At 42.8% G+C, this 19,551-nt stretch overlaps 1 protein-coding gene across 1 annotated transcript in view; it reads left to right on the plus strand.

The window, feature by feature from the left end:
• The first annotated feature begins 1,265 nt into the window (after positions 1-1,265).
• The window catches only part of LOC126092789 (uncharacterized), a 133,369-nt gene continuing 115,083 nt past the window's right edge, over positions 1,266-19,551 (plus strand). The window contains exon 1 of the mRNA XM_049908517.1: positions 1,266-1,390. Within this exon, the coding sequence (XP_049764474.1) occupies positions 1,266-1,390 (125 nt within the window). The remainder of the gene's footprint in view (positions 1,391-19,551) is intronic.

The following is a 19,551-nucleotide window of genomic DNA, read 5'->3' on the forward strand; positions in this document are numbered from 1 at the left end:
TGTGTGCCCGACCGAGACTCGAACTCGGGACCTTTGCCTTTCGCGGGCAAGTGCTCTACCAACTGAGCTACCCAAGCACGACTTACGCCCCGTCCTCACAGTTTTACATCCCCCAGTACCTCGCCTCCTACCTTCCAAACTTTACAGAAGTTCTTCTGCGAACCTTGCAGAACTAGCACTCCTGAAAGAAAGGATATTGCGGAGACATGGCTTAGCCACAGCCTGGGGGATGTTTCCAGAATGAGAGTTTCACTCTGCAGCGGAGTGTGCGCTGATATGAAACTTCCTAGCAGATTAAAACTGTGTGCCCGACCGAGACTCGAACTCGGGACCTTTGCCTTTCGCGGGCAAGTGCTCTACCAACTGAGCTACCGAAGCAAGACTCAGGCCCCGTCCTCACAGCACACAGTTTTAATCTGCTAGGAAGTTTCATATCAGCGCACACTCCGCTGCATAGTGAGAATCTCACTCTGGAAACATCCCCCAGGCTGTGGCTAAGCCGTGTCTCCGCAATATCCTTTCGTTCAGGAGTGCTAGTTATTGCAAGGTTCGCAGTAGAGGTTCTGTAAAGTTTGGAAGGTAGGAGACGAGGTACTGGCGGAAGTAAAGCTGTGAGGACGGGGCGTGAGTCGTGCTTGGGGAGCTCAGTTGGTAGAGCACTTGCCCGCGATAGGCAAAGGTCCCGAGTTCTAGTCTCGGTCCGGCACACAGTTTTAATCTGCTAGGAAGTTTCATATCAGCGCAGACTCCGCTGCAGAGTGAAAATCTCATTCAGGACCTATAGGATACCTCCCCTTGACCTGGAATCGTGAAATTTGGAAACGTGCGATGTTTCACCGCATACGCAAAGGAAAAATATCTGAAAATTGTTATATGTAATTATATCACACAAAAAATATTTCTTTTCTCACTTGTTGTCCGATATTTAACTTATAATTGAAGCATTCTCAAAAGTCTTGGACTTCCCAGGAATGGCATCTTGCCAGTATCAGTGCCGATAACAGACTGTCGACTGCCGCGATGGATGAACTGTTTATATACGTAATTAAGTTTGTATGAACCCTCAGAGTGCGACTCCTGCTTGCTCCTACTCTATTTCCTTTTCTAAACCTTTGGGCACCTGGTGCTCCCGCTTCTGTCACTTTCATTTCTGGCCAACGCCCCATGTACCAATAACGTGGACGGAAGCGGTGATGTAGAGTAGCTAAGTTAACCTTCTAAGACAGCCTGTGAATTCCGCGTCTTCTTGCACTGAAAAAGCCGCCATGCGGACAGAGTGCGAGCGCACTACGCTGTCGCCCCAGACAGCCCCGCCGCCCGCCTCCACAGCTGACCGACGTCTCGTCCAGGCCTCGGCCGCTCCTGCTATAACACTGTATTCTCCCCCAGGGTGCGCCTTCCAAAATTGTTTCCGGCAGTGGTCTTCGACAACGGCGCCGTCGCGATCGTCGCCTCTCTCTCTCTCTCTCTCTCTTCCACAATTTTCAGCAACTCCACAGCATCCCATGTCTTATACGAGTACACGGCTCCTACTTACAGGTTGGCGCAAAATGAGTGTTACGAAGTTTTTGACTATTGCGACAAAATATGGGGTTACAGATTGTTGCCATCACATTTATGCTATAGCAGGCAACCTGAAGTTAAATACTGAAGGTTTTCAAAGTGTTTCCCTTCTGCAGCAATGAATGCGTAGATCCTTGAACTGAATTCCGTGATAACTTTCTGATTATCATTATTTTACAATGCTCGAATTTCTCTGGAAACCGCAGCACCAACAAATAGGATTGTTGCAGGTGCATCTTTGAAAGGTCTGTCCTTCTGATAATCTCATGTGAAATAATCAACCACCCCACCTGATATCGGCACTATAACGGCGTCATTCTAAACCATGCACAGTGAATGCTAAGGTGCCAGGGCAATGCTCTCATCCCTGGATGTCTCTCGAGAGAAATCTAAGACGGCCGCAGTACGATATAAACGTGCTCCGTCTAGCATGATGCAGTAGTTTCGAAGCATTCCGTCGCATCGTGTAGCCGGTACAAATTCATGTTGCAATACCTAGCTTTATTGATATGCTTTAATAGGCCCCGCTATAAAAATGGGCATTTTAGTACACTGTGTACTAAGTGGGCACCATACAGTGACTTTTTGTTGATGAGATCGAGTAGTAGCTAGAAAGTGTGGATTCTCGCCACTTTGGTAGTGCCAGTTCTGTTTGTTGATGTACCTAAGGAGACGAAAGTGTGGCTCATCTGTAAGACAGGTCTGATTCCATTTTCAGAGGCCTCAGTCATCTCATTTCCAAAAGACTATGGCCGCTTCAAATCCCTGTTCTTCAATGGATGGCACCGTTGACATAGTTTCTTTTTCATTAATCTCTGGAGACTTCGTCGTGACATCCTGAGTTACTGTGCTGCATGTATTGTTGATGTCGTGGACTCCTCACTGAATAAGTTCGCACTCGCACACTCCCTAGGGCTACAACTGAGACTGGTCGTCCTGACTGGCCCTTTCTGGAACCATATAGATATTTTGTCTTTTGGATATAATTCAGCAATCTGTTAAACAACAGGGGTGACATTACAGAAAAATCTGTATCAGAGGTTGCTTTACTGTTGTCATTACAATTTTACTTCAGCTCTGTAGTAGAATCTCACCGAGAAATGGGCCATTCCGGGGGTTTTATTCTTGGCCGAATTGTCCTGCTGAATGTGCGTCTCAACCCTACGATTAGCGTAAAACGCCTTCGCCATCAACAAACGCAGTACCGAAGTTAGAGCTTTCATAATGAAATGCGAACTGAGAAATCGGTGAGTGAGCTATAGAATTTGCAGGGATACAACGCAGCAATATCACAACGAGAGTCATTTACAGCACACAATTAAACCACAGAAAACAAATACTTTCAAACACGTATTTTGTGTCATCCTGTTTAAGATTATCTTGCCGCGCGTGTTAGTTATCCGCGCCGTCTGAGGTGCCTTGTCACGGTACGTGCAGCTCACACCCTCCTCCCCCCCCCTTCCACCCCACGGAGGTTCAAGTCCTCCCTCGGGAATGTGTGTGTGTGTTGTCTATAGCGATAACTTAAAGTTAGATTAAGTAGTGTGTAGGCTTAGAGACCGCTGACGTCTGCAGTTTGGTCCTGTAAGAGCTTACCACAAATTTCCAAATTTAAGATTATCTTAGCTGAAAAATAATTTTGTAGCTTTATGTTACCCCGGCAACAACTGAATGTACTATGGTAATGCACAAACTGACACGAAAGCCACTGGAAGCCAAAGTCTTCAACATTTATCCTGTCGACTCGTGCTATCTTCAGGGCTTACGATTAACATTTGTAATAGGTTTCTCTAACATATACTGTGTTCCGTTATTATGAAATACCTCGACAAAGCCGATCTACTGAGACATAAGCAGCGCGGACGAAGGAAGTATTGTATTTGTGAAATAACTGCCTCGTTATTCACAAGACGCTCTGAGTGATGTCTTCAGTGCTGTCGTCCGAGTATCTCAGATTTCTTACATACTCCTAGATTTCCAGGAGTCTTTTGACACCGTCTCATAAAAGGTTTCTAACCAAATTGTTGGTTTCTGGAGTATCGTATCAGTTTTGCGCCTGGATTTCCGATTTCCTGTCACAGAGAGCACAGTTCGTAATAACTGATACGAAGCCATCTACTCAAAACGAAGTGACATCTGGGGATCCCCAAGGGAGCGTTACAACCTCTCTCTCTGCTGATCTTAATTTATGTACCGATGAATGATGTAGGACACAATCTGTGCAGCCCTCTTAGATTGTTTGGAGGTTGTAATGTAGTTTACCAGGTAGGAAAGTGATCAGAGCATGAGAACGAATTGCAGACTGAGTTAGAAAAATATCTGCATGGTGCGAAATATTCTAAATAATAAAATGTGTAAGGTCTTTCACATACATAATGAATCACACAAATTTTTATATTAGTAAATAAAAAAAATTTATGTACAAAATCTTTTAGTACGTAGACTGCAGTTTTTCTTATATAATTAAAATCTGATGACTACAGTGCGTTTAAAATTAGTTCCTACTTTTGACGTTTGGCTCACAGGTGGAGACATGACGTCTTGGCCCAGGTAACACCAATGGTGAGCCGGCTTTTCCTACCACGCCATGAGCAGTTCGCATGGCACAGCGCCCCTGTTGCCACGTCGTGGATAAAAAGTACCATGTGGTGTCGCGTCTATTAGCTCTCGTAGTAAAGTGATATTTTCTGGCGTTGAAGTGCTCTACAGACGTCAGGTGTTGTGAACGAGTGTTTCGTGTTGACGCTACATTAATAACAACAGTACAGCACGTGTGAACACGAGATTCGCAGTAAAAGCGCTCAACCTACAATAATGTTGCGGTCACATGTAGTAAGAATTGCTTCATTCAGTGGAGAATGGCGAAACAGAGGCACGCCGGCGACCAACGCGTTGGGAAGTAGACAGGCACAGATAGCCTTGCTGACAGCAGCAGTCTACCAGCAGGCTGACGCAAGGACGCACACAGACCGAGCGCCGAGCGAAGCCTGGAGAGTGCTGAGTAAGGGGAAGTGAGGCCAGCACGCTAAGCTATGCTGCAATATACTGCGGGAGTAATAACAAAAAGCTACTGCCGAGGGTAAAAAAGAACGTCTACCTGCCGGATATAAATAGTGGAGCGCAGGCAGCAACAGACAGAAGCCATTAGGAAGCAGTTCAGATCTGAGGACGGAAGTGGTCCGTGTCCGAATGTTCAATCTTCGTAGGAGACGATTCCGGAAGTCTGTTCCAGCTCACAGGAGTCATCCGTCGCCGCCAGATGTCGACTTCAGCTCTGGAGGTCGGCCCGAGTTCGATCGGCACCATGGCTGACTAACTACAGCGAGAACTTCCAGCAGCACCGGCCGCAGCTCGGTCTTGGTCACAGGCGCCGCCGGGGACTGACGCCCGGACTTCACGGCAACCAGGCCCCACGCCGCGTGGTCCATCCAAGACGGGACCTCGCGGACATCGCGACTGACGGCTTCCCAGCCGCCGGTGCAGCAGGCGTCGGCAGCTGACCTCACGGCGACGCGGCTCCGTGGGCGTGCCCGTACTGGGGCGCCGAGCGGCGACGAGTTTATCTCAACCACACGCCATCCTGGCTTCAGCGGAGCACTAGTGGCCTGAGGCTACCGATTGCGATCAGCGACTGGCGTTGCGCGCATTGTCAGAGAATCTACACAGCAGCAGCCAGGCAGAAGGATCCGCAGGGCTGGGCAGCGAGGGAGTAATTGTAAAGAAAGTTCAATAAATAATTGTAAAACTCCACGCCGTCTCAGTCTTTGGCGCAGCCACTGTGTCTGCTGCTAACAAGTGGTGCTGAAGTCGTAAAAATACGGTCATCGGCTTTGAATATAATGTTCTGATGCAAAGTATTCCTCCGGATTCGTAAAGCAATGGACAATGCGCAATATCACTCGGTTGTGATGGATAAAGCTCCAACAATGCAGCGAAGGAAAGCGGAAATTTGTCTCTTGGTTCAAAGAAATATTCGACTGGATAAATTGAACCTAGCTTGTGTAAGGCGAAGCTAATGGAACTTGTAGTACTGTACAAGCCAAGAACTCCACTCTACCAGGTCGACGAACTGGCTATCGCTAAAGGGCATAGTTTAATCAGGCTTCCCCCATATCGCCCACATTCAAATTCGACTGAGAATATATGGGCCTAGGTGAAAAGTAATGTGGCAAAAATAAGAAATTTACTCTCATTGAGATTGAAATGCTGACAAAAGAAGTCATTGCAAATGTTACATCACAGGGCTGGTGTCAAGTTGTCTGCCATACCAAAAACTTATTTAAGGAGACACGGATTCATGAAGGACTGTGTCGAGTTTTGAATAATACTTCGCTTCCCTTATAGTTGTGTTAGCAACTACTTCTTTTGACTAGTCACAGCAGAATTTACAGATATACATCTCACTAAGATTCTACTGCAGTTGAAATAGTGGCAGAATCATAAAAGAGCGTATTATTAAAGTAGCAACAGAGGGCGAGACATATCATTATCTATGAGAAAGCCCATTATCAGTATATAAATAAATGCGCAGCTTGTTCATTTACATTGTTCCAAAACCCACAGCAATTTTCGTTTCATAGGCTACTGATGGTCCTTGAACGTAACATCATTTCTTTTAAAAACTTCTGTAGTTGAATGAATACCGTGGTAGACATGGAAGTTTCACATATTAATCATATGGAAAAATGCTCTGCTCTTTGAATTCTATCATTTGCCAAAATCTTGTTTGGATATCTCAGACCGTTTATGAGTTACGAGGGCTTTATGAATATTTCATTCTGCCTTTTTCAGTGGCTTGTGCGTTCGTAACGGAAACGTTTACACACATTCCATTTTCTGGACGTTGGAGATAAATAACGATATCCTTCGAGGTTAAATAAGTAATACAATATGTTGCCTAAATTTTATATGCAGAAACATATGACATATCACATCACTCGAAAATTCGTATCGATACCTATTTTTCACTTCAAACTTTAAGAATTTCTCGCAGTAGTTTAGCTAATACCGAAGTATTACAATAACTATGCCCATTAACGAAGCAATAGGTAACTGGTCATGAAGGTGACGAATGAAGCTCACTGTTTACTACCATATAGTTTCTCCAAAACCGTTTGAAAAAGAATGCAGATGGAGCAGCTTGCGTGGCCGACAGTTTACGCACCCAGCAGGTCTGGGTTCATCTTCGCATTCTGACGCGTTCAGCACACGCTGGCGACTACGCTTTCCTCCACTCGATCCGTACTGAACTGTCAAATGTCGCAACTAACTTTAAACGGCCTATAGTCTTCCTTGCTTACTACAACGTGTAAACAAGTAGAGAAAAAGCAGGCTAAGAAAATTTTTGCTGTAGAGTAGGTGACACACTATGGGACAATGTGCAGCAAGTTAGGACGTGTATTGTAGAGACATGGATTGACACCAGTGTTGCAGCCCAGCCCAAAATATAAGATGTGCTGCGCCATATTAAAGACGACATAGCTCTTCGTGTGCCCTTTGCGTATGGTGCCGTTGCCGGTATAGCAGCTTCTACGTAGGTCAGACAGTTCAGCACGTCGTACCGAGCACGAGAGACATCTAAAAAAAAAAAAATAAAAAAATAAAAAATAGAAGTTTGACAAGTCGGCCGTAGCTGAGCATTGCCTGGTAAACGGACATAAAATACTGATTGAGAAACGAGAGTCTTGGCTTGTAGGTGAACGTAATGGGATTCCGTTATAAAATAGACGACCGAGATTAGAATGAACAACAACAATTATAACAAGTCATGAGGCACACAGTGAGTAGTGCGTGGTGGCGGGCTCTGTGTGTCGAAAGGAAACCACGGCGGATGCTTAACGCTTGCAGGGAGGCAGTTCCAAACGTGTCGCCGGGCTCTTGCGCCACCTGATGTCAACCGGTACCGCGGCGGTCCGGAGTTGCTACGAGCTGCCCACCTCACCTTCCTCGCTCGCATCGTTTCGGCCCTCTCTGATTGGTGCCAGCCGCCACATTCGTGGTTACAAAATCAGAACATAGTGCTATCACCTGCTCCTCACAACGATGGCGGAGATAGCCATAGAAACCTTGAGAATTTTATTCGAATTGATGCGGCTTGAAAAACGAGAAAATGTGATTCTGATAACCCTCTTGTTATATGAGGTGTAAAGTGTGAGTATTGTTGGTCGAATATCCAGCCGTGTCGAATTCCTCCGGACCGTACCTCGTTACTTTATATGGATTGCAGTCTTTCATCCAGTAGATGAAACAGTCTTCATCCATATAAAGTAACTTTGTGTCAGTGAGTTTGGTCTTCAGAAAGGAATAGTGAAAGAGCTGCACATGGAGTTAGGAAATGTCCGATATACACATACAAACATGAACAGCTGTCATGAACTCCATCGAAAACTTATCCATCTCCAGAACGACTAATCCTTGGCTGAAGGATGTGGCCTGTTTAAAATTTGGCCAAGCGGCATAATAATGCCGCCATAACGCCTCTCTCAGCAGTAAACTTCATGAATTTCGCGGTGGTTTTCTTGAAAATAGCACTATTCATCAATTTTTAAAAAATATTTCTCTACGTCACCAGTCACAAGCGCTCTCCGTTCCGTTTTAACGTCAATATACTTCCTCAACCACCGACTTCACTTGAAAGATATGCCATGGGTGACGCTACTCAGATACGTTGCTGGAGATATCTGCAGTGCATAATGCGTCTCTGTATTCAACCCAGTGCCGTCATTAGTTAGAGGGTGGAGTCCTTTCATTGGACGAGGTGCTCCATGGCTGAGCCTATCATGCAATCTAGCAGGATATGCCAAGTCTACCTTCCACACTATATCCTTTACCAGACCAGCTGCCACACCTTTGAAATCACCTAATATATGGCTGTCCTCCTCAGACAGCCATCGAAACTTCCGAACAGACAGATTATGTTGCGTGGCATATCCGTATAAGTTGTTAACACGAAGATACGTGATGTAACTCTCATACTCATATGATTTGAACTGTCCGCCCATTCACGTCTTGTTTGCCTTGGCGTGTCTGTGCACACATTGCCTAAGTCCACCGTGCATGGTGCATTCGAAACAGAAAACCATGTTGACATTGATAAAAAATTCATTGTCGACGTGTAATATAATGTGGAATTCAAAGTGTATGTGGTCATACATACTATCCAGAACTTCTCCAAAATATTTGCAAGTAGTCGTACGTCCATACCCATGTACAGCTTTGCCTACTCCCCTAAATCATAGACGCTGTATTTCTGCTAAACATTTACCAGCTGCTTATACTCGGAATTCGTGATGGTATTGCCTGTAAGATTACTGTTGAATGAGGGTATGTCAGACAATGTGGCTTCGTTGAGACTCTCTTTGAAATGCAGGTATTTATAAGGAAAGACCACATTATTCGTCATGAGTGGAACTTCGCATCCTCGACAAATGCAGCTTTAGAGGGTAACGTGTCCACCGAACGCATTTCTAAAGCAGTGCTTGCATAAATCGAATTACGTCCAGGGACTGTGATGTAATGTTTGGCGTCATTCGCCTGGAGAACGAGCTGTGTTTCTTGACGCTCTCAGGCAGGACATGATCTGCTCTTTGTGCAAACCAAAATCACCGAATTGCACAGTTATGAAATCGTCATTATAACTTCTCAAATTGTGGAAGGATGTGAGTTTGAACTTCCCCCGTGGGATAATCATGGAGATGTTGGTGCCATTATTGTGATCAAAATATCACGCAAGTTGTTCTCCCTCACTGAGCAGCCACCTCCCAGAATTATCCCTGACAAATGATATCAAACGATTTTTACCTGAGTCATACCGCCATGCAACTCTATATGTCACAACATATAGTTCATGCTGCTCTGTAAAGGTTGCATATGTATCAGTGCAGTCTCCCTTTCAGAGCGCGATAAGAATGAGTAGACAAATGGCTCTGAGCACTATGGGACTTAACATCTATGGTCATCAGTCCCGTAGAACGTAGAACTACTTAAACCTAACTAACCTAAGGACAGCACACAACACCCGGCCATCACAGTAGACATTTAAAGTCAGTGTATGCCGTGAAGGCGCAACGCTCCTCGTGTTGGTATTTCTTTGACTTGAAAAATTTCTTGTTTTCAATTGTCATTTCCGCATGTAACGGTTTCTACGTGGAACAATCAGTCAGATGCTTATCTAGAATATGGCTCGTAGTACAAGTGTTAATGCGTCTAGACCAATAATGATATTTACGACTGTATTTTCTCTTTGGGGTGAAAAGACAGCAACATATATTCTCTACCCACTTGTATCTGAAAATTGTATAAAGTTATACCCAAAGTTTATTAAAAAATAATGGATAAGCGCTACAATTTGAATGCAATAGAGTACTTACCACCTGTTTCCTAAAAACTAATATCTGCTTTGTGTAATAGAACTTAGAAATTTCAAAATTTCATGGTGATGAGGTTATTTTCAAGTATGACTCTGTGATAAGCATTTACCGTTCGATGTAAATTGCTGTGTTGATGGCACATCTTCCATTAAATTCCGCTGTGAAGGTAGTTAATGAAGGTTCGAATAAAACTGGCTTTTTTTTTTTTTTTTTTTAAAAAGAAGTCTTATTCTCTTCTTCCGTATAAATTTTATGGCTGGTTTAGCGGAACCATTTGGTAATGATGATGATGTTTGGTTTGTCGTGCGCTCAACTGCTCGTTCACCAGCGCCCGTACACATTCCCAATCTGTACACAGTGCAGTCTAGTAACTTTCGTGAATGATGATGAAATGATGAGGACAACACAAACACCCTGTTCCCGGGCAGGGAAGTCCTCAACCCAGCCGGCAAACGAACTCGGGTCCGCGAGATCCAGACTTAGCAACGCTAGCAGGTAGTCCACGAGCTGCGGATTTGCTAATGAGGGCTATTCCCTTCATCTGTTAGCAAGTACTCTCTTTGCTGTGCTAAGCCAGCAGCACATCCTTAAGCATTTTGATTTTGATGCAAATCATTTTGCAAGAGAGACATCAGACTGTGTATCCATGTTATTACTGGAGCGGACAAGAAGGAGGAGGTGGCCTGCATTGATCTGCTCTCTCAAGTAGCCCAGATAGAGCGCAGTGCCAGTGTGCATAAGATATATAATAAAATACATTGATACCGCATATGACTGTTATTTACTATAGTACCATCAAAGTAGAAGTGAGTATTTTGTTGATGCAGAGTGACGTTAACTACATATTTTTATCCATGATTGCCATTTATGTGCTGTAATGTTAGTTACAAAGTCCTATTTTCTTCCTATGTAGGAACATTATTTGCTATAATATGAGAGTAACAACAGTGTATTTTCTGGTATCTTTTGAGTTGAGTTCCATATTTACAACCATGTTCCTTTTAAGGGTGAATTACATCTAACCTCTAACAGCGGCCACAGTAAACTGTGTGTATCTCGTTTGTGAACACACAGTTCGGAGAATTTCAGATTTTGCTGAGGCGTCTTTAATTTACATTTTGTGTGCCGTAAGTCATTACTACGAGTCACCTTTCGTCTTGAGCAAGAGAGTCATGCATGGCTTCAGTGTGTAATCATAGGCAAATAAGGGTTGAGTCGTCTCGTCTGCTCAGCCATAGAATCAAGGAACAATGGAATCTGTGCGCTGCTAATCTGGCCACTGTTAAGCTATCACAAGTCAGTAAACTCAACAACAGTCAAAGTGAAACACTGACAACAAATAACGTGGATTGTTCTTCACGTGTCTATAGTCAGTGTATCATAATATTGTGCGAAATTAATTGACAACGAAGATTGAGTTTGATAAAGGTTAGCCGGCCGGTGTGGCCGTGCGGTTAAAGGCGCTTCAGTCTGGAACCGCGTGACCGCTACGGTCGCAGGTTCGAATCCTGCCTCGGGCATGGCTGTGTGTGATGTCCTTAGGTTAGTTAGATTTAACTAGTTCTAAGTTTTAGGCGACTGATGACCTCAGAAGTTAAGTCGCATAGTGCTCAGAGCCATTTGAACCATTTGATAAAGATTACAGTTTCTATGATTCTACGGGCTGTGGGGCATTCAACGCTCTCGTCAACAATAACAGCAATAATCACGGGGCATTAGCTATTTTAAAGCTCGCGTTCCACACGCCGAACGGCTAAATGAAGCAGAAACATACGCCAACAGAGGGAACATCAAGATGGTATACTGTGCGGCATAGTGAAACACGGCGTTCTGCATGAGTAATAACTGTTAGTAGAGTTTCCCAAACACTTAACATAGGTTTCTCTAATCATTTTGCTCTGAAACGACACACAAAAAAATACTGTAAAACAGTTTTCTGAATATTCTGGCCTTTTTATTAGTTTGCCTTTGTATTTCACTGTACACAGATCTCATTGGTAGTAAACAAAGGGTCAATCAGTCCTCACTCAAGGCGGGAAAGCGAACTTGGACGTGAACCATTGTATAGGGCGTCACAACGAGGAATTTCACAAGGAGCAGCATATCGACCGTGGCAGGTAGAATCAAATGCCTCAGATTTTTGCTTCATGGAGAGAAATGTGACTGATGAGATGCATAAGGACTTTCTGCCTAACAAACGCAATTTAGGAGTCACCATATTTGTAGTTTTGGCACTTATTGCTGGTGTTTCTATATTATTGCTTAAATACTTTGAAAATGATCTGATGTAATGCTATCATATTAATGACCTCTAGAAAAAAGAGCCGCTTGTGGTACGGTACTTTGTAATAAACGTAGGTAGCGAAGTATTGTTGGTTAAAAATATTCGTGATTGGTGTTTTTCGTGCTTGATATTTTTTGTTTTGTTACTTGCTGGATCCCGTTTCAAGACACTAGCGGATTAGAAGTTTATCAAAATCGGGTCTTCTTTGTATAATTTATTGTAATTAAATGTCAGTTAACGACATCTCGATAGATAAAGCTCTGACAACATCGTAAAATCAAATAAATGGACATACATTACGTCTTTCAAAAACAGTGTTACGCATATGGGCACGTGCTGAGAACGAAGCGGTTTTCGGCTAAGATCTCCTTTCAGCGAGTCCTTTTTTAGTCGTTTGTGTATTTTATTTCGGCATCTGCGACTTCCTTCTACATTTAATAGAAGCATATTCTGGAATATTCGATGTTTTATATAAGTGTATAAATTATATATACGTTCGGGGCTGTATTTGTACCAGTTTTTGAACGTCGTACGGAATGTAGACCTTTTAATTGCAAGATTGCTGTCTGCGTCACTGGCTGACTGCCTCACAATTCAGTACAGTGTGTCCTACAGGCGCAACGACATGACCATCATCTTGATAAAGGAGCATATATTCGCTTTAATATACACTGTGAAAGAGGGGCAGTGTTAGTTCAGTGTTGAAATTATCAATTATAACAATAAACAATGCGAAACCGAGACGCTTTCTTGTGCACATGAAAAAGTAAAATGCGTCAGGTCGGAGTTAATACTCTAAAGGATTGCCAAAGCAGTTTTCTAAATACGCGTTACAATTCTTTCTTAATTCCACCGACATGTCCACAATATTCTCCGCTATTTTCTCCGCTTATCTCCAACGTTCACTAACTGAACTATTTCAAAGGCGTCAATTATTGTTAAACAATCTTTGTTGTTTGCACGGCATATACAGTCGAAAATTGCAGCTGGAGGGGCAGTGCTAGCAAATTACTGTGAGGAGGACGGTCTGTATGAAATACCAACTAGTAACTGAGTGTGCAACAACTACATTGGAACCCCAGTTGGAATGGGTGCATTTTCTAATGCCGATTACCATTACAACAAATAGAGTTTAGCAGCAGACCTTTTCTACTTTCCAATAAAAACATTCGTCGGAGCAGCGCACTTCGCAAAAAATAGCATTGCTGATAATTTCCTGTAGTACTTCGAGATACACTACCGGTCAAAAGTTCTCGACCCCTTACGAAAAAATCTATATATTTTGTTTCAGTGTTCAAACACAACATACAAACTTAATTCACAAACAAAATAAAAATTTCTCTCTCTGTGATTAAATACAGTTCAACATGGTTTAGATTTTAGCCTCTGAAAAGTACCAACACTGTGCCCTCAGTACAATTACACAAACTCTTGTCATACTGGAGAAAAGATTTTAGTGTTTTTTGCAGATACTGTAGTCCAACACTTCTGTAAATTATTCCACAGACCTTCAACATTAGATAACCTCATTTATCTATTCTCCCTGTCAAGTCCATCACGTAAGACTTCAATGGAATTTAAGGCAGAAGACTAACTTGGCCAAATCATATTCTCCTGTTCACCACATTTTTCTTTCCTACTGACAAACCCTCTGCACAATTTAGATGCATGGCTCGGATAGTTGTACTGCTTCAGAAAAAAATCCACGACATGTAAGTCTCTTGCCAGATGAAACTGCGTTGTTGATGAGTATCCTTTTGTTATTTTTCCTTCTCTAATTTTTTATTAATTCTCGTTACCTCATTGACTTTATCAACTGCAAAACATCCCCACGCCATAGCCGCCAAACATTACTCCTCACTCGTTCTCCACGAAGTCGACGATGGCTTCTGAAATACTTCAGATTTAGATTCGTCCGTGAAAACCACTGCTTTCACTGTGCCAGTTGTAATAGTTCCACCTTATTTTGTTCACATAAGAACCCTTTTTTGGCTGCTATACACCACTTTAAAACTTGTTCATGGCGACGGCTTTGCACTGTTGGGACAGAAATTGGAGTTGCTCGTATAGTACTTACTTTCTCCAAAATTTCAGGTTAAGTACGCGTTCTCTGGTGATTAGTCTGAGCAGATATGAATTGATTTTCCATGTATGATGTTAGTCGGTGTCTTCCAGACACGCTTACATTGACACAAGTTTACTTGAACCACTACAACGTATATATCACTGTAGATGGGGCTATGACAAATTTTGTTGCTGTTGTCTTTCTAGAGTAGCGTTCCTGATGCGGAGCTAAAATTAGAGAACGTGTTTGAATTACGGTTTTCTGAACCGTCTCATTAGGAGATAAAACGTTATGAAGTTATGAACCTCCATAGGTATAAAAGTATACTGCCAGATTCGCCATTGTACTGTACACTAATGCGAACTGAAGGAATGAGGCGTATTAGAACGGAACCAGCTTAGTTGAGGTACGTCAGTGTTGTAGCGGATGCTCATCAGTGTCCCTCTAGGTGAACAACCAGTCAAATACACAGTACAGGCGCTTCCAACTTTGGCTCTGAGCATTATGCGACTTAACTTCTGAGGTTATCAGTCCCCTAGAACTTAGAACTACTTAAACCTAACTAACCTAAGGACATCACACACATCCATGCCCGCGGCAGGACTGGAGCCTGCGACCGTAGCGGTTGCCCGGCTCCAGACTACAGCGCCTAGAAGCGCACGACCACTCCGGCCGGCGCGTCCAACTTTTTATGATTATAATTGTTTTATTATCGTTTTTGAGACATGGTAATATATTTAGAATGAATTCCCTGTTTTAATTAAAAATCCGTAGTTGTGAGAGGTAATCGAAAACTTTTGACCGATACTGTATAAATGACGGATCGAAAACCACAGCTAATGGAAGTGGTTGTTGCGTGTTCCTGTGTCCAAGCACGTGTTGCAAAGAATGTGATTTCACTTCCCTGGGAGATCTTCCATAGCAGCGCCAACGAACTATGCGTGATGCTTTAAATTAGTTGCGGAAACTCACAATATAAACATTGCGCTTTTACTGGACCGTAGAAGGTTGTTCCAAGACATTCAGACGTGAGCTCTTCTCAGGAAAACTAATCTAAAGGTAGCGGACACTAAGAATGCCACAAAAAAGGCCTGTAGTCTCTCGTAGAAGTCAACATTTACGTGGATCAAGGGACACGCTAACATTATATTTAATGAAGTAGTGGATGAGTTAGGGGGAATCGCTGATGAAAATGGCACTTAGAACATGTTACTAGTGTCATCTGGCCTAAATATTACATAATACAGAAGAGGAAGACTCCAGTGAGCAGTCGAATATCAGTCATCAAGGAGCAGTAAATTGAAATATTATGGATAAACATAGCCAAACATGCCATTTAAGTCCTAGTTCCTGGTTCCACAAAGTCAAGGCAAATAAAAGTTTATGAGTTCCATAACTGGCTTTACATTTAGTCATGAGTGATTCCTCAGCCATCTACATCGAATACACGTTCGACATAATCTTCATCGTGAATGTGCTCTGATCTTTATTCATCTCTGTAATATACATATCTCTGATTGGAGACGGAAATAAAGCTGTAAACATTACACGTCAGTTAATGCACGGTGCATAATATGGTGCCAGCACCCGGGAATCTGTGACTAGGATAGTATGGCAGTGGAGTGGGAGTCCAGCTGCCAGACGAAAATCGACGTCCACCTGCTTCACGCCCTCGAATCGAGGTAAGACCGGAGACAGCATATAGCAGAATACTCAGTAGTCGCAGAGCCTCGGCACAGCAATTGAGTTGTACTCTTTACTATTATAGCAAACGTATATTAAGTAAACCCTCAAGCATTGTGGGGTTCATTCACAGGCTGGATAGTAACGGTTTAAACAAAATCGTGTAATAATAAAATATTTAACCGCAGGCAGCGCTTTCTATTGTTTGTTTATATTGCTATAATCTTTGAATTTTCCAGCGTTGCACCAATCCGCGATATCACAATCTATGGACAGTTTCTTGTACTATATTCTCTGATTGTTCGCATGCGAAATCAAATCAAGGTATGATGTGGAAACGGATATAGAAATACGTTTGAGCAATTTCAATAAGAAACGAATCATTGAAAGAAAGCTAGTAACACTGTTCAGTACGGCAACTGATGAGGGAGGTAAAAGCAAAGATACAGATTATGAAAACTTTCTACTACGACTGAAAGAGGTGTTAGACCGTTCGAAAGCCCGAGATGACACAATTCAGGATCTGCTTTCTAACACGCTGATATAAAGGACTGCGAAGAATAAGTAGACATCGCTAACAGGGCAGTTTTGAATGGAACATAAACGATAGCAGATACTGTATCCTAATCGGTTGCAAACGTGACACTTACTCCATCTTCAGCCGCGACATCAGCAGCTGTAGCTGTGACACACACCGTTAAAATCCCAGCCATCAGCTTAAGAGCTACTTTCAGGAGAAATATTTATTTAGTTCACAACCTGAAAAGCTTAGAGCCGTCAGGCCCTGTCATGCATCGGACCAAAGTTTGACATATGAAGTACATTTTTACGTTATATTTCCATAAAAAGTAGAAGTTCTAATATGATAAGTGTTATAGCATCAATACAAATAATGTGAGTAAGTAATAATATAAGCTGAGAGGTTAATATTGTCAGTACTTCTACTACCGCTGCTGCTGCCACTAATAACGTTAATAACAATAAGAAACGGCAATCACGACAGCGCTGTCATTGGTGATAGTGGCAGATGTAAAAGGAATGTGTAGGTGGACAAAATAGATATTTTTCGATACAGCGAGTTCTGGGGAAAGGAAATTTAAGTATGTTTGGCGCTAGCGTGTGCGTTCAGGGACAGTCGTAGCCATTATTTATGCTTCAATAGATATGTCACTAGCTCTATTCTGAAGTTGTAAATGTTATTCAGTTAGCTAGTATAGTGCACCAGGTTATGCCAGAGTCGAGTTTCTGCTTCTGAGAAGGACTTCGTGAAAGTGGCTCAACCATGGAGTGGTGTAGAAAGGATTTTTCTCTTATAGGAGTGGGTACATCTGCCAAATTGTTGAGACAAGAACGTTAAGAGTCAGGAGAAACATGAAGGACAGTATACGTTGGTAAGACAGTAGAGAATCCGAAGGGTATGGAAAATATCTGCACCAGTCTGCACGCAGTTGGTGTAGGTGTGTATATGATGGTGAAATATGATCGAGGGGTCAGACACCACAGATATGACGAACACAGACATTCATAACCAGGTAACGGTACCGTGAGCTTTCCTGAGAAAGGTCTTGCACGGTAACTTCAGTGTAATCAATGATTGGAAGTATGCAGTGTGTGTTCGTAGAAATTTCTTTTTCTGGTCAACAAGAAAGAACTTTTTATGGTATATTTTTGTAGGACATGGACATCTTGTACACAGCATTTACGTGCTCAGATTAATTTCCATTTTCATCAGTTATTTCTTCTAGAACATATGGTGAGGTAGAGAAGTTGATTTTTGTCCGGCTTAAGATTGAAGGCGTTAATGATTCCCCATAATTCAGGCTAATGCGGCTAGAACAATTCAATGACCAGATTATAGAAACTAATACAAAACCGTAGGACATGACTAGCACTGCCTGTCTCCTTTGAGTCTTCTTGGTACCCAACATGACACATTGCTGGCGATGAGACATGTATGAGCGATACCATTACACTGCAGTCGGCGAGAAATTTAGTCTGCTAAGGTAAAATGTCGGCAATGTCAAATGCAAATGCTTTGCTGAAGTTCGAGCAGCACATGATAGTTGCCTCTTGTGCATCTATGACAAGCTTCAGGTCATACTGTATGTTAACTTTATTAAGGCAGATTAAGGCAGCTATTGTGCTTCGATGTTTACGGAAGCATTATTGTTATTCCTCTAGTAGGTTTTCTGTAGTTAGGTAATTCGTTAGCTGGCCTCATAATGTTTATTCTAAGACCTTCGGCCCCGCAAGAAGAATGCAAATAGGTCCGTAATCAGAGGGTACTGTTGCAGCGCCCATTTTAGATAGTTCCTTAACTAGCCCAATTTTTTAGGCCTCAGTGAAGACACTTATGGTTAAAGAGTGGTCTTAGATGCCTCTACCTTCGCCTACACTCATACTTTGCAAACCACCGTATTCTGCATGGCGGAAGGTATCTTGTCCACTACTTGTCATGTCTCCTCCTATTCTTGTCGCAAATAGAGCTAGAGGAAAACGACTGCCTAAAAGCCCCCGTACGAACTCTAATTTCTCACATCTTATCTTCATGGTCCTTACGCGAAATGTACGTTGGCGGTAGTAGAATCGTTCTGCAGTCAGCCTCTAATGCCTGTTCTCTAAACATGTCCAGTAGTATCTTTCGGAAAGAGCATCGTATCTCCTCCAGTTCATGAAGCATCCGCGTAATACTCGTCTGCTGATCGAAGCTATCGGTAACAATGCTAGCGGTCCGCCTCTCAATTGCTTCGATGCCTTACTTTTATTTGTCCTCTGCGGGGACCCCAAAAAGTCGAACAGTAATAGAGAATGCGTCTCACTGGCGTTCTAAACGCCGTCTCCTTCATGGATGAGTTACTCTTTCCCATACTTCTCCCAATAAATCGAAGTCGAGCATCAACCTTACCTATTACCAAAATGATGTTTTCATTACATTTCATGTCGCTTTGCAACGTTCTGCCTGGATGTTCAATCGAAGTGACTGGGTGAAGATGCACCCTACTAATGCTGTATTTGAAGGTTACAAGACTGTCTTTCCTATTCATCCACATTAACGTACGCTTTTCTACCTTTAGTCTTGTATGTTCCCATAGTCATTCAAGTAGGGTACCTACCCGAACACCACACTGTCATCAGCAAACAACCGCAAATTGCTGCTCGCGCTGTTCGTCGGATCATTTATGTACATGGAGAATAAAATCGTCACCATCACAGTTCCCAGGCAGGCACACACCCGAAGATACGCTGAACAACCGCCGTCGAAAACTCTGTGCTGGGTTCTACTACTAAAAAGCTTTCAAGCCACTTAATATTTCGAAACCTAACACATATGCTCGTAAATTTAATAGTCTGCAATTGGGCACCAAGTCAAACGCTTTCCGGAAATATAGGAATATGGAATCTGTCGAAAAAAATCATGGTTTGTAGAATATCACGTGAGACAAGGGGATGCTATAACTGTTATAGTGGGAGCAGTGAGTCAATAGCAAGCTTCATCACTTGGACTGTGGTGCCCTCGTGTCCAGTAGACGCTGATCTGATACTCATGACAGCTTTCTGTGACAGTGTTACGTGTAACATGGTTTAGA

The sequence above is a fragment of the Schistocerca cancellata genome, chromosome 7 (assembly GCF_023864275.1).
Source record: "Schistocerca cancellata isolate TAMUIC-IGC-003103 chromosome 7, iqSchCanc2.1, whole genome shotgun sequence".
Classification (NCBI taxonomy): Eukaryota; Metazoa; Arthropoda; class Insecta; order Orthoptera; family Acrididae; genus Schistocerca; species Schistocerca cancellata.